The sequence below is a fragment of the Beta vulgaris genome, chromosome 8, assembly GCF_026745355.1.
Source record: "Beta vulgaris subsp. vulgaris cultivar EL10 chromosome 8, EL10.2, whole genome shotgun sequence".
NCBI classification, from domain to species: Eukaryota; Viridiplantae; Streptophyta; class Magnoliopsida; order Caryophyllales; family Amaranthaceae; genus Beta; species Beta vulgaris.
Genome location: NC_079209.1, coordinates 51,797,157 through 51,814,006, shown reverse-complemented (window position 1 = coordinate 51,814,006; position 16,850 = coordinate 51,797,157). Strand labels below are relative to the sequence as shown.

The 16,850-nt window shown below is 35.1% G+C and overlaps 1 protein-coding gene across 1 annotated transcript; it reads right to left on the bottom strand.

The window, feature by feature from the left end:
• Nucleotides 1-9,225: 9,225 nt before the first annotated feature.
• On the bottom strand, nt 9,226-11,600 carry LOC125492582 (zinc finger CCCH domain-containing protein 48-like). The gene is made up of 7 exons (XM_057391591.1): nt 11,121-11,600; nt 10,884-11,021; nt 10,754-10,843; nt 10,566-10,628; nt 10,124-10,450; nt 9,795-9,913; nt 9,226-9,691 (listed from the first exon to the last, which is right to left on the bottom strand). Exons 1-7 carry the CDS (start codon nt 11,598-11,600, stop codon nt 9,538-9,540), a joined length of 1,371 nt encoding a protein of 456 aa, XP_057247574.1. The 3' UTR covers nt 9,226-9,537.
• Nucleotides 11,601-16,850: the final 5,250 nt, after the last annotated feature.

The following is a 16,850-nucleotide window of genomic DNA, read 5'->3' as shown; positions in this document are numbered from 1 at the left end:
GCGGAAAACAACTTATTAAAAATCAACTTTATTAAAACTTATGAAATCAATAACAATGTCTGAACTAAAACACACCAACTCAAAACTAATGTCTGAAAACATAATCCTACGAAAACAACTTAAATGATTCTAATAATACAATGAGTCTCTCCATTCCAGATTCCCAATGAGATGCATCTGCGAACCTGTAATGTCAATGCTTTCTCGACTCTGCTCACCCGAAGGATCATCACAGGATCAATAGGCAAAGCCATGATCACACACACAGACAAGCACGTAATCAGCAAAGCTGAGTACTACATATCAGACATAAATAACCTAACATGATACTACAGAATAACATGCAGGGATAAATAATAATATAACTAATAATAATCTGCAGACAACTATTACTGAACTAAACTCAAACTTTTTACCTTAAATGGAATAGTTATTGGAACGAGTTGTCTTGCCTACTAAGATGAAATCCGGGTGCGACTCCGCATCTCAGAGTGACCTGCGATATCGAGGAACCTTTGAAATAAAGAGGGATGGTGATCAATCCATTCCTAGAAAAGCTATGGCACGCTCACCATAACCCCAACCCTTATGTCCAACTTTAGACGTGCACTAGTCTAAAGTCTATAACTTATTCTCGTTGCTTTTTACGTTAAATATATTTTATTACTTGTGTTGACACAACAAACAAGCAACACATAACTAATACTCAACCAATCATAACATAATCTCTTTTTATCTTTGGGTTAAAAAGTGATCACAACTCATCAACCAAGACTCCTTTAACTTCCTTTTTAATCTCTACTAACTTACTTGTTGAACCTAGCCAACAATAAACTTTTACCTTTATATAGGTAGAACTTGTAACTTACCAAATAAGGTCCACGGTCCTTACAAGATAATAAATAATACTCAAAGAATACATGTAATACATGATTCACTTCAACTTATATTAATTCACTCACGAATTAATACAAATAAACTTAACTTATCATGCTTGCATCAACCTTCCATACAAACATTTATAAACATACTCACTTCTAGATCACATGTTGCACACATGCATATAACATGTAACATAATTCCAGTAATCATATATATGAACAAATAAAGTCCTATACATGATACTAATAAATAAAATACTCTTAGAGCATGCTTCTAAATCACATAGCACGTAGACGATGTACGTACCTTGTATATACTAATCGGTAGACCACTTTTACTCGTTAAAAGTCCCCTACAACGAAATCTCCGCCTAAAAATAAAGTAATGAAATTAATATTTCGAACTAAAAATTACAGCAACTTTAAAAACGATCAGAATTATAAACATCGAAATAAAACAGAAAAATACAACAAAGAAATGAATACAAACAAAAAAACAGAAATTAATATAAAAAAAACTACATCAGAATTACAAAAAAAAAACACATAGATCTATAACTCGAAAGGGGCAAACGACAAAAATGAATACAACATATATGTATAACAAAAAACATCAGAAATGAATACAGCATATATGTATTGCTTAATTAATTTCACAATATTAAAGAAAAAAAAAACATAGATCTATAATATATTAGCCCTTCACTTAACGACGAACAGAGAAAGAAACGAACGAATTTGTACACAAGAACGAACGACGAACTCGCGACGGTGGTTGAACGAATGACGAACGACAGTGGTTGAATGAACGACGGTGGTTGAACGAACGACGAACGACGAACTCGCGAGCTGGTATATCGACGAACGAATTTGCACAGATGGAGAAGGTGTTTTGAATGTCGGTATATCGACGAATTTGCACGAATTTGCACACAAGAACGAACACACAACTCGAAAACGAATGAGAGAATTCGAAGGCTTTCTCAAAAAAAAGAATAGGAGAGAATGAGAGAGAGGGAGAATGAGGACGGCTGAGGGAGAGGGAGAGGGAGAATGAGGACTGCTGAGGGAGAGGGAGAGGGAGAGGGAGGAGAGAGAACTTAGGGTTTTGAATAATTGGAGAAGGAAGAGAATGAGTTTGGACTTTGGTGCATTGAGCGCGCGAATTAAATGAGTGAAGTTTCCTTTTAATATACAAAAGCCCATAAAGGGCTGCGCTTTTTTTTTACTAGCGCAGCCCTACTAGTGAAGGGCTGCGCTTTTTTTTTACAAGCGTAGCCCTTCACTTAGTAGGGCTGCGCTTGTAGAAAAAGCGCAACCCTTCTGAATGTAAGAAGGGCTACGCTTTTTCTACAAGCGCAGCCCTACTAAGTGAAGGGCTGCGTTTTTTTTCAAAAACGCAGCCCTTCTGTTATGTAGAGCTGCGCGTTTTTAAAAAAGCGCAGCCCTTCACTAGTAGGGCTGCGCTTTTAGGAAAAGCGCAACCCTTCTTGCGCAGCCATTCCTTTTTTTCCCCCTAGTGCTGCCAATAATCATTAATACTCAATGCCTTCGGCATCCCAGGTGGCAGCTGTCGTCGTTGGAGGGGATGACATGGCTAACCTAAAAGAGTGAGATATTATGATAGAGTCTGTCAGTGGACGGCTGATGCATATCAAAGATACTGCGGGTTATTATGACCCACTACAGTATCCTCTTCTTATTCCTTATGGCTCTTATGGTTGGGATATAAACAGTCGTACTACTAATGGCAGAAAGCTGACATGTCGGGAATTCTACGCATACATGTTTCAGGTGAAAATTATTTTGGGCTGGCCATGTGTATGACTCATTTTCCTATATTTTTTGTGCTCTTATCATTCTAACAAAAATCATTTGATTTGTTTCTTAGATGAGGCAACATCTTGATTCTATACTCTTAAGAGGCGGTCGTCTGCTACAACAATATGTTGTTGATAATTGCGTGAAAATGCAAGCATCCAACTTGAGATGGATTGCACTCAATCAAGACAAGATATGTGCTGATTGTATAAAGGTTTAGAGGATTCTTTAAATGCTGGAGAGCACAATACATGTGCAGTTTGATTTACCTAACCAACTATCTTCGCAATTAAACCGGTCACTTCAATGAACATTAAATGTTCCATCTTTAAATTTTCATATGCAGATAATGTTGGTCGAAGGACTATATTACCGTCTTCATTCGTAGGTACCCCACGAGATATGCACCAGAGGTACCAAGATGCTATGGCGTTGGTACAGAAGTTCGGCAAACCAGATATATTTTTGACAATGACATGCAATCCATCTTGGTCTGAAATATAATCAGAATTATTGCCTGGACAAGTATCAAATGATCGCCCAGATCTCCTAGCAAGGGTATTTCACCCCAAATTTGAAGAGTTAAAAAAAGATGTTCTAGAAAGAGGGATCCTTGGAAAGGTGGTTGCTTATGTATATGTTGTTGAATTCCAAAAGAGGGGTCTTCCCCATGTTCATAGTTGTTGATCCTAGACCAAATGACAAGCTAATAACTCCTGATGACTACGACATGATTGTGAGAGCAGAAATACCACATGAACAACAAGAACCAGAACTGTACAAAAGAGTTCTAAAACACATAATTCATAATCCATGTGGTATTCAGAATAGAGCTAACTTTACTTACTTAATTTTGATTTTTTAAGATGCAATAGGATTAGTTCTATATGCTTCACCAATTGAGTCTGTTGGAGAACACTCAGTTAAAAGAGATTTCGTGATAATGGATAAAACGTAAGTATATTCTAAAAAAATAAATCTTAGTTGTAAACCATCTTTGTATTCATTTAATACAGATTGTTCCTAACACTAATCCTATTTCCTAATTACAGTTGGACAATTATTAAGTTAACCCTTTGGAATGAATTTGTGCACATACTTGGAGATGGGCATCTTATCACTAAATCTAATTTTTGTCCAATTATTTTTGCATGTGGTTTACATGTAAAGAGCTTTCGTGATATACTATTGATCTACATGAATTATTAGTATTTAGAATTTTATTCTCATATTTAAAATTGTCATATTAATATGTGATAGTGATTTTATGTGTCTGTTAAATATAGGCCGGACATATCTTACAACAGGATTTTACTCCAGGATTTATGTTAACAAAGTAGATAACTTAACGATTTCTAACGATTTTATAACTAGTGTAGAGTGATTTATCGTGGTAAACTATAGGGCTAGAACTTGAATATGACGTACGTTTGTAGCGATTCACATGGCATCATCAAATGATACAAGTATTGGATAAGAATGTATAACACACTAGAAAGTAGAAACGCCCTTATTGACGATCCTTTTTTTTTTTGGTGAACTACGGATGCATCAAATTAAAAAGAGTTTATGGCCTAAGCCTGGTTACAAAGTCTGTCCAAAGGTGCAAAATATAACTAGGGGGGTGGGGATAAGCCTAGTTACATTAATGTCTAAAACATCTTTCCTTCCTTCCTTAGCTAGTTTATCCGCGACGGCATTGTACGTTCTTGGGCAGTATTAGATCTTCATCTGTTGGAAACATTGGCTGTGATCCCTGCATAACATAAGAATGTGATCAAGCATGTGAGGTAAGTGGTTAGTTTGTGCCATTAAGTTAATTGCTTTGGAACAGTCCGAGAAGATGTTTAAGTGAGTTATTTCTTGCTCCTTGGCTATCGATAGAGCACACAATATTCCCAAAAGCTCCGCTTGAAGACTGTCATTTGCATAAATTCTACGCTGAAAGCCCGATATCCACTGACCCGAATTATCAAATATAAATCCAGCAACACACGCTGGTTCCGAGAGACTAGAAAAGGACGCATCAACCATGATGTGAGACCAAGGGGGGGGGGGTTATCTTTGCAAAGGCAGGAAAGGTTAATTGATGGGTAGAAGGTGGATGTGCTTTGATGAACTCTAATGCATTTCGTGTGGCTTTTTGCATAGTGATGCTTGATGATGAGATGGTGGTATTTTCAAAAACTTTTTTTTTTCGCTGCACCCAGATCTCCCAACAAATGAACGCGAAGAGGGTACCTGCCGGGATATCGTTAATATGATGGTGATTTTTCAGGTTTTGGGAAAACCAATCCGTGTGATTATGGGCTTGAAGGTTGGAATGCTGCCACACATGTGCAGCCACGCTACAGTCTCTAAGCGCATGGAGGGAGTTTTCTTCGTGATGTAAACACAATGGGCACAAAGGGGACACACTTATCTTTCTTTGGTTAAGGAGTGCATTTGTGGGAAGGCGATCCCACCACGCCAACCACAGGAAAAAATTAATTTTTGGAGCAGTGTGACTTTGCCATAACCAATCCAATTTCAGAGAAGGCTTCCTAGGCTTTGTGAGGGTTGCATAGGCATCCTTAAGGGAGAACTTGTTTTCACTTGCGAAAATGGAGAGGGGGAGGTCGGGTTTTCGAAGACTTTCAGGGGTGATTGGAATGTCGAGTATACGATAGGCAATGAAATCAGGAAGGGGAGAGGATAGGAGATTGAGGTTCCATGTGTTATTATTCCACAACTCACACACTCTTTGTGTTTGATCTAGTTCTTGGAGAGGGCCCTCGATTAGCGAGCGCAGGCTCCCTATTCCCAACCAATTGTCTTCCCAAATTGAAATTTTTTCACCATCCCCTATTTTCCAGATTTTATTATCATAAAGGAGGTCCCAACCTAGTGCAAGGCTTTTCCATATTTTCGACCCATTTTTGAAGGGGACAGCGTTGACCGAGGAGATATACTTTGAGTTTATGCACTGTTGGGCAAGGTTATTTGGGCCTTGGCTCAACTTCCATCCAAGTCTTGCCATGTAAATGGTGCTTAGGTCCAAATGAGATCTAATTCCTAGGCCCCCCTAAGTCTTGGGCAAGAATGTGGAATCCTTCCCAACTAAGTGAATCCTTTTTTTGGAGTCTCTTTCCCCCCATAGGAAGTCGTTACATGTCGGTCAAGGTCTTCTAACGTTGTGGCAGGGAGTGTTTGGGACTGAAGGTAGTATGGTGGAATTGTGTTCAAAGTGGAGGTGATCAGCATCAATTTGCCGGCTCTGGACAGATACTTAGACTTCCATAGGGCAAGTTTTTTCTTCACTTTGTCCACTAGAAATTGGACTTCCTTTCGTTTCGGTCTCTTATGGGAGAGTGGGATGCCCAAATACGTACCTAGATCCTTTGACTCGGCCACACTTAGGGTATCTTGGAAAAGTTGTTTTTGATCGTTAGGTGTGTTGGGGGAGAAAAAAAGACGACTTTTTTGTTCATTAATCTTTTGGCCCAAATCTTTACAAAAGTTAGCTAGAGTTTCCCGGACCGAGAAAGCTGTTGACTCATCAACTCTTCCAAACAATAATAGGTCATCTGCAAATAGAAGGTGAGAAATGGGGATTTTGTTTTTCCCCACCCAAAAGGGAGTCCAGAGATTTTGAAGGGTAGCTACATTGATTCTATTGGTTAAGCTTTCAAGACAAATATTGAAGAGGTAAGGTGATAGGGGGTCACCTTGCCTCAAACCCCTAGAATGAGAGGGGGTAGTTTTTTTATCATTGACCAAGACTGTTGATGAGGCTTGGGAGACACAGTTCATGATCATATTCACAGAGTGGGAATCCATTTGTAGTTGGGTAAGACATTGACGAAGGAAGTGCCATTCTATCCTATCATAGGCTTTTTCTAAGTCAATTTTTAAGGCGAACCATCCTTGTTTTCCTTTCTTTTTGTTCATTGAGTGGAGAATTTCTGTAGCTACCACAATGTTAACCTCAGGACCCCTCCCTTGGATAAACCCATTTTGATTGTTTGAGATCCATTCAGGAATGACTGGTTTAAGGCGCTGGACAATGATTTTTGTAACAATTTTGTAAATGGTATCACACAAGCTAATGGGTCTCAATTGTTTGACAGTGGTTGGATTATCTACTTTCGAAATAAGGCATATTAGGGCGTTACACACATTTTCCAGGACTTTCGCCTCTCTAAACCATTGGCTAATGTTTTGGTGTAAGTCATGGCCAGTGGTTTCCCAGGTGTTTTGGTAGAATAAAGGGTGGAAGCCATCTGGACCAGGGGCCTTTAGGGGTTTCATGGAAAAACAATGCATGTTTGACTTCCAACACGGTAGGGGGATGACAGTATGATCCTAAGATATCAGGGATTGATTGATCGAAGATCGGTTTTTTACAACAAATCTCCTCAGACGTGAACAAGTAAAGATAAAAATTTCGAATGTGGTCACTTAAATCAGCAAGGTTTGTGATCTCTTCACCTACGCTATTTTGGAGGGAAAGAATTTTACTCCTATGTCTCCTTATTTGGACAGTTCTATGAAAAAAGGCAGTGTTTCTATCACCTTTGGTACACCACTCTAGCCTACTCTTCGTCTTCCAAAAAAGGTCTTCTTGTTCGAGAATTGTCAAAAGCTCCTGTTGGAGCTCTTCTTAGAGCTCGAGGTGATATAAAGAATTTGGGTTAGACTGTATATAATTCTCAATGCCGGTGAGTCTGTTAAGGGCTCTCTTCTTTCTTTTGTAAAGGTTGCCGAAATTATTTTTATTCCAAAAGGTGAGGTCAAGTCTAGTTTGGTGAAGTTTAGAATCAAGGGAGGGGCCTGCGGTCCAAGCTTGTTGAACAATATCGGGGAAAGAGGGATCTAAAGTCCACATTGGTTCGAACCTAAATGGTTTGGGTCCGTCGCGGGAAGGTCGGTAATCCAGGTGCAGCATTAAAGGACAATGGTCTGAGGTTATTTTTGGTAGATGGTGGATTGAACAATTTGGGAATTTTGAGAACCAAAGGTCATTTGCGCATCCTCTATCTAGCCTCTCGTGAATGGGCGTTTGTTTTCTTTTATTCGACCATGTGAATCTCGGGCCGGAGAAGCCTAGATCAATCAAATGACAATCATTGAGCGTTTTATTAAAAAGGTCTGTGCGAGATTTCGAAATAGGGTTTCCACCCCATTTTTCAGCTTGACATGTTACTTCATTGAAATCACCAAAAACAATCCAAGGTAAATCAATCGATGCAGCCATATCATTTAAACTTGACCATAGTAAAGTGCGAGTATGGAAACGTGGGCTAGCATAACAGCAGTTAATATAAGGGGGGGTATTGTCACTTACCTCCACCAATGCAGTTATGCTTTGCAAGTTCTCACGTAAAATCGTGAGATGGACTCGAGTTGAATTCCAAAGAATCAGAATTCCACCCGCGAAGCCTATTGGATCAACCAGGTGCCAATTATCAAAGGGTAAGGCTTGGACGATTTTTGTGGTTGTCCTACGACTAGCATGGGTCTCCGCAAGAACTACAATGTCGGGATTATGATCATTGACAATGTGGCGGAAATTCAGCTTGAAGGAATTTCGCGCAATTCCTCTCGCATTCCAGTAAATTGTGACATATTATAAGAAATGCTTGGTTTGGGAGTTCACTCATGGTACACCCGGGTGTACCATGAGCATGGTACACCCAGGGGTATTTTTGTAATAAATTAGAACTTCAGGTGTTCATTTGATACCAAATTTGCTCATATGGGTATTTTGCTCATTTACACATTTGCTCATTTTGCTCATTTTGTAATAAAAATGTGTGCTCATTTTCTTAAACGAGTAGAAATGTTTGTTCATTTGCTCATTTGTTCATTTTGCTAATTTGCTCATTCGCTCATTTGCTCATTCGCTCATTTTGCTCATTTGGAGAAAATAATCTTGGGTGTACCATGAGCATGGTACACCCAGGTGTACTATAAATATTCTCTTGGTTTGGCCATCAAGGCCTTGACGATCCTTTATTCCGACAGTATTTAGGATTCTTTAAAATTGAACTAAAGTGGTTAATTACAAGAATATGAAACGAATGAATTGAATAATATGGCCATTCTCCTCCCTTTTATCTCTTTCTCTGCTCTCCGTATTTGTCTAACCTATGAGCGCATCCAGTGGCGGCATCAATACTCGTCACTGAACCAGCAAACCATCGTCCCTCCAGTTCTTTCTTGCGAAAATGTCGTCAAATTAGGTTTCATTCTACGCTCTCTTTTCTTTCTTTTCTTTTCTTTTTTTTTAATATCTAAATTGATTTTTGTAATATTCTTTGCGGATAATTTTGGGTTGAATTGGATTTTGTAGCTAGTGAACTGATGTTAAATTAAGGATCTGGATTATCTGAATAAGAATTTACTTGTTCATTTATTTTAATTCTATAGGAATTGTCATGTTAGCTACTAGCTTGTACTTCGTATCAATTGTACAGTAGCTATGATTATAAGTTAAACAACTGATTTTTGGATCTTCCAATATTACAATGATATATTTTCTATTACAATGATATATTTTCTAGAGAAAGGTAATACAATATAAATTAATGTTGGGTAGGTTTTTGCTGGCAAAAACCTCCTCTTTGAGGTAGGAAAAAGCCGTACTCAACAGGCAGGTGGTCTCCAAAGGAGACGCTTTTATAAGTTCCAAAGGAACCTATACCCACAAGCAAGTAAACCACACCAACTAACTGATTATGTACATGTGAATTGTATCAATGTAGTTAGTAGTTACATTTACAATGGGGAAGCAAACAATAAATCTCTGTTTCCTGAAGTGGATTGTTGAATAATCAAACTGAGCTACTCAGTTTTAAGCAGCTTTGTCCGATGATGCAGTTGAATCACTTGAGCATCGCCACACCGACACCAGACCAGTCCCATCACCGGTGAAAAAAAGCCCTGCAGGACCAACATGAATTCCTCGCACTTCTTGCTTAGAAAAAATCCTGCCTCTCTCAACAAAGCTGCAGCAATGAGAGATAGAATTGTAAACACTAGGCACAATACTGAAGAATATAGATTGCAAAGTACCCAACAAAGAGAGACCAAAAGGAAATTGATACTCACGATGGCAGTTCATACAGACGCACAGTGTTATCGTTGCTTGAGCACAACATTATTGGTTTATTTGCTGCGTCATGCATACCACGAAGAGAAGAATACCTGTAGAGGATTTGTAATGTCATCTATTAGAATTCAGTTGGTCTAGCTTTTATTCTGTTGTATAACTTTTACATAAGCTATTTTCTTTTTCTTTTTTCACTGTTTTAATTGCTTAACCAACAGTAGTAATATAGTGTGATCTGACTGGCTCAACTGTCTAATACTAGTATTAGTGTCCATATTCAAAGAGAGCAAAAGATCAGAAAAACAAGAATTGTATTGAGATGACATACATGCTCCTCATTGTGTTCATAAGTCACCTCCAGTTCTCCTGCTTCAGTGGCAGCCCAAACCTTTAATGTCCGATCCAAAGAAGATGATATCAGATATTGCTCCCAACAGAGCACGGACATCACAACTTCAGAATGCTTGGCGAGAGTGTGGATGCATTGCATGGTCTCCAAGTCCCACACTCTTATCGTGTTATCCATTGAACCAGAATAAAGCCTATTAGCCCCATAAATCAACGAGACAACAGCACCAATATGACCCTTCAGTGGTGAGATAGAGTCAAAAGAGGAAGATTCAGCATTGAATTTCCACACCAATATTGAACCATCCTGCAAAACCAAATAAATCAGATGAAATATGGATCACGTTGGAATAATCACATACAAAAAGAGAAGGAATAATTAATAAACCCTAGTGAATGTTTAATGGCGGGTTAGTAGTTACCTGAGCTCCAGCAAACAGCATTCCATTAGCCGCAACCATGGTATACACTTGCCCGCTGATGTACTAAGACTGAATTCGACATTTGACTGAATGTTCCATACCTGAAACATGGCAAAGCGTAAGTACAATATGTCACTCCGAGGCAATTTCACAAAATATGACAACACTGAAATGTCGCAATAAAATACCTTGACAGAATTTACTAATCCTGCAAGCACCCACGGTCCTTCACTTATCAGACTTTCTACCGGTGAACCCACATCAGCTACACCAATGCACTGCAAAGATCAAAGTCAGTGATCTAAACTTACCTTAAACAGCTCGAAAGTACGGGAAAAAAAAAAATCTTATGATACCTACCTCACCCGTATGACAGTTCCAAACTCTAACAGTCCCATCTTTACTACCGCTGAAAAGCTTATCAGAGTTTTCTGGCAGAGTGATTCCAGTGACAGCCTGATATATACATATTAGTATATGAGGATAAAGATAGATAATACTTTCTCCGTTCTTTTTAATTGTAACACTATAACAAGAGAAAACAATAACTAATACCTTCTTGTGTCCCTGAAGTTGAGCAACCATGGTAATACCATCGCCATAACACCAAGAATGCAGGAATTTGCAGTCTTTACCATGAACACAACTATTCTTCATCCAATGCTCACATATCTTAGTATTACACTGTGACTTCTCGACATCTACTGTTGTAGTATCAGCAGAGACACTTTCTTCAGGATGACATTCTTTAACCTCATTCTTTTTCTTAATCTTGCATTCTTCACTCTCTTGTTTTGTATTCTGCTTTTTCTGATCATGGGACTCCCTAAAACTCGAACGATTCAAGCGCAAAACACGATTAACAGGTGCAGTAACATCCGTATGCGCAAAGCGACATGGGTTCTTTCTGCAGTTCCCAGCCAACCAAAACTTACAGACGACCTTGCTAGTGGAAGCTCGACGATTGCTAGTGGAAGGTCGACGATTCCAACTGAACGAACCTCTGTGTTGCTGCACAGCTATCGTTTCCGTCATTCTTCTACCAGTGTGTTTGGTGTTAGATTGTGTAAAACTCCTGGAGAGATTGTATTGATCAAATATATATAGAGGTTTACAATCCTAATCCTAACATAATTAGGTATCTATACAAAATATCTATCTATATATCTATATAAAACGTGATGTTATTTGTTGAATGTTAGTAGTATATGATAAACCCAGATTTTTGCTTCAAGGTGTGAGTTGTATTTAGTTGGTTCTTATTTCGGAATTTGCAGGAATTTTCATTGACGGCTAATTAGTACGCTTAGATGGATCAGTTAAAAGGTCAATGCTTCTTTAAAATGTGAAGAGTTATTGTTGTTTAGGAGATCATAGTATACCATGCATTTGCTTGGAGTTCATGTGCTTTGGCCTAACAACATCATCTAAAATTTGGTACTACTGGGCTGGAATGTATGAGTATGACTTATCATCTGTATGTATTGTTTTTATTAACCATCCATGAAATAAATGTAAATTTGCAATATTATGTTAGATTTGCTTCTACTATCGTTTCATGATGATTCTACGAAGAGGTTAAGAGTTTAAAAAAAAAGCAAGAATTGTAGTTAGAATTTGTCAATTTGAGTACCAAGATAAAACAATTCAATTGTTATGTTGTGCTTTTTTTGTTTACTTGATGAGGTTTTGATGTTTGTTTTGATCAAATTTTCCTATTTTAAGGTTTCTTAATATGATGATTGATTATTAATTCTAGAAGGTTTAATATCAGAAAATAAAGATGTTCAAATTTTCTATGCTAGAAAATATGAGTTGTTGTCAATTTCTCATTCACTAAGAATTACTCCCTTCATTTGTTTTTAATTGCTACATTTTATTTTTAAAAATTAAATTACCAACTTCGATCGATTATTTGAGTTTTTTATATAAGTAAATATATAGTCATCTATATGTTGAAGTCGTCTCGATGTGTAGATTCATAATATTAAATTCTTATATTAAGAATTAATAAAATGTCTTGAAAAATGTTCCCGACAATGTAGCAATTAAAAAGAAGTAGAGAGAATATTACAAGCTCACACAAAATATTGGAACCAAAAATCACATAGATTACATAATGTATGAACATATTGGAAGTTATTGATAATAACACATGGAATTTAGGCAAGTATTGATTATAGATAGAAAATAACTCATAGTTCAATAATAAGACAAGTTAACTTAAAAATAAGACCTAATTTTGAGTGAAAAACTAAGAAGAAAACAAAAACGTGTACCAATTCAAGTGCACGTAAAAGATAAATACTATTCACCAATGTATTAAATCACACAAGTTAACTTAAAATAACACTTATAAATAAGAAAGACGAAAAATAAAAATATATATCGAGTAAATAGATACTACTAGCCAATATATTAAATTGACTTAAGTTTTTATATTTTCTAAAACCACAAAGTAGGAAAATATTTTTTATTTACTTTTAGAATAAGGTAGTTTGGATTAACGTAGGTTTAATTTCATAATTTTGGTATTGTGAATCAAAACAATTATTAAATCTATTGTGTATCTTTGACACAACCATATGCTTATCTATCAATTGAGATCACTATATTTTTATGAATATCTTTGAGATTTTGTACAGCCTCTAATCTTTATATTCAAATCAATTAAATTCAACTATTATATACATACATACTAAAATCATATGTTACGCTAACAAACAAAGAAATAAAAACAATTTTCATTTTCAGAAATCTTTATACTCAAATCAATTCAATTCAATTCAATTAATATTTTTATTTAGAAAAAAAGGTGCATAGTAAAGATTAACTAGATTGAGTTCACTCATGGTACACCCGGGTGTACCATGAGCATGGTACACCCAGGGGTATTTTTGTAATAAATTAGAAATTTAGGTGCTCATTTGACACCAAATTTGCTCATATGGGCATTTTGTTCATTTACTCATTTGCTCAATTTGCTCATTTTTATAAAAGTGTTTGCTCATTTTCTTAAATGAGTAGAAATGTTTGCTCTTTTGTTCATTTTGCTCATTTGCTCATTTGCTCATTCGCTCATTTTGCTCATTTGGAGAAAATATTCTTGGGTGTACCATGAGCATGGTACACCCAAGTGTACTATAAATATTCTCAACTAGATTACCAAATGAAAATATAAGATTGAAAGACAGGCACCGGTTATGCTACTAAGGGTTATCGACCAAACTTCAAGGGTTATCCAAGATAGAGAGCTTGAGCAAGACTGCAGAAAAGGGGAGCAAAAATGATTGCATGATTGAATATCAATAGTGGTGCAAATAGTGATTTAGTATGAGCCTCTGAATGAAGCAACAAACAGAGCGAAAGCTTTTCAATCAACTTTTTTTAGTCATATTCCACCATGACATTAGCTACATAGACACACGGGTCATAAGCCAATTTTAGAATATACTCTTAATACACAATATGATTATAAAAGGGAATTTCAAATCATGAGCTAATATTCAAACCATGATTTTTTTAGAAACATCTTAAATTCTTAAATTTGTAAAACAAAAATTTCCCGTGAATTTTACTGTGTTTTTGTTCCTTTTACATATTTATAAATTTATATGTCACAATTAAGATTTTTAATTTTCAAAATGCTGTAACAAATATCATGAAATAATATTCTTTCAACTTTTAATGCATGAATTCTAATAATTATGGATTCAATAAATTTAGAATGAAAACGACTACTTAACAAACAAAACATTTCCAGTTCATTATGCACGGGGCCAAATCCAATCTATATAAAACCTCCCTTGCATTTTTGCACGGGTTAAAAACTAGTTATCCTAATATAACGAGAAAATATTATCCTAATATTATTCTCTATTATTTGGTATAGAGGAATTGGATGGAAAAGAAAGGAACTGGAAAGAAAAAGAAGACTTACCTATGTTTGGTAAAAAAAATAACAAGGGATTTAGGGTATGTTCTCCTCAGCTTATTTTCATTTCAGTTCAGTTCAATTCAGTTCAGTTCAGTTCAGATCAGTTCAGTTCATCTCTTGACAATACTTTTACTCTCACATATCACTATTCATTTCAGTTTAGTTCAGTTCAATTCAGTTCGTTCAATTCAGTTCAGTTCAATTCAGCTGTTTTATGCCGAAGAGAACAGGCCCTTAATAGGAAAGGAAAGGAAGTGAGAGGAAAGAAAACCTTATAAATCTCCCCTTATCTTTCCTCCCAAAATTGGAGGAATTTGAGAGGAAAGAGATAATTAATTAAAATTTGATTTATCTTTTCCCAAATTTTAATTACTTCCCTCCATTACGTTATTTTTTCCCTCTCACATATAATTCTCCCTCCAAAAAATTACACAGTATATAATAACCGTTTTCTCTTCTCTCACCTCAGTTCATCCATAGCCCCCATAATTTCTATTACATAAGGGAAGGGGGGAGCAACGGTGTCCTCTTTTTAACTGACTATTTTGCCCCTCTTTCCTTTCTAAATTACAAAAGGAATCTCAGTACCAAAATAGGGGTCAAACAAAGCCACCGGAAATTAATCTTCAACAATCACTCAGAAATCACTTATATGAGGAAACTTTACAAATCACTCATAGAATTGAGAAAATCACGTTGTAAAAATCATGCAAACCACTCAAATGATCAGGAAACTTTACAAAAACTAAAAATTAACTTACAAACTAAAATTAATATACTAGGACGTCAATACATACAAAAACATTCACAAAATTCACGTACAAATCATTGTTCTTAATAACCATGCACAATTACATACTCACAAAAATTACCTATCTTTATTATATAAGCCAAGGGAGGAGGTGTGGTGTCCTTTTTTGAAGTGACTAAAATACCCTTTAATAAATTAAAATAAAAAATCAAAATATGGAAAAATGTGACAAACTTATTGAAATTTAGTGAATTCGAATCATATTATTGTGATTTGTTTCCTTAAAATCCTCTAATCATGGATGAAAGTTAGCAATTGTGATCCATGTGATTGTAGGGATATATTACAAAATCTATGGAGATTGGTATGTACATGTGGCGTTTGAAGCATATATATATATATATATATATATATATATATATATATATATATATATATATATATGTATATGTATATATATAATATGTATATGTATATATATATAATGTATATGTATATATATATATATGTATATGTAATATATATATATATATATATATAATATATATATATATATATATATATAATATATATATATATATATATATATATATATATTATATATATATATATATATATATATATATATATATATTAAGGGAGGAGCAACGGTGTCCTCTTTTGAAATGCCTATTTTACCCCCTTTCTTTCTAAATTACAAAAGGAATGTCAAAATCAAAATCGGAACTCAAGGAAAACTACCGAAAATTAATTTACAAAACTCACTCACAAATCACTTAAAGAAGAAACTTTATAAATCACTCAAAGAAGAAACTTTATAAATCACTCATACAATTGAGAAAATCACGCTATAAAAAATCACGCAAATCACTCAAATAATCAGAAAATGTTATTAAAACTTAAAAGTAATTAACATACAAACTAAAACTACTAACCTAGAACATCAATACATACAAAAACATTTACAAAAATTTGCTTACAAACCACTATTCTCAAGAACCATTCACAATTAATGATGGGCCATGACAAAAAATAGAAGTGTATTTGTAGTGAAATTAAAATTTAGAAGTTAGACAAGGAAAAAATTATTTACTTTTTCATAGTGTTTTCTATATATAATAAAAATTTTACATATATTTGGACCGGAAAGTATAAACTAATTTCAGTTTTTTTTCCTTGTCTAACTTCTAAATTCTGTTTTCACACATTGATATTTAAAATTGTCATTATTTTAAATTTTGTCCTTTTCTAAATTTTTAACACTTTGAGCTTCAATTATATTTATAATGAAATTTAAAATTTTTCATACACAATTTGATATTGGAATTTTTTTCAGAAAAATAAAAATCGTTACTTTTCGCAAATTAATGTAGTTTTTTTTTTCTGAAAATGGAATTTTGCAAAAGTTGTTCGCAAAAAGTTTGATATTGTTTTGTTTTTCAAAATTTATTTCTGAACATGGATATTTTGCAAAAAATTTAATATTGGCATTTTTTTAGAAAAAACTAAATTTTTTTTATATGAAAATGAATTAAATTTAAGTTTGATTGTATAAAAGTCCTTTTGAACTTATTACTGTCATCTCCATTTTTTAACT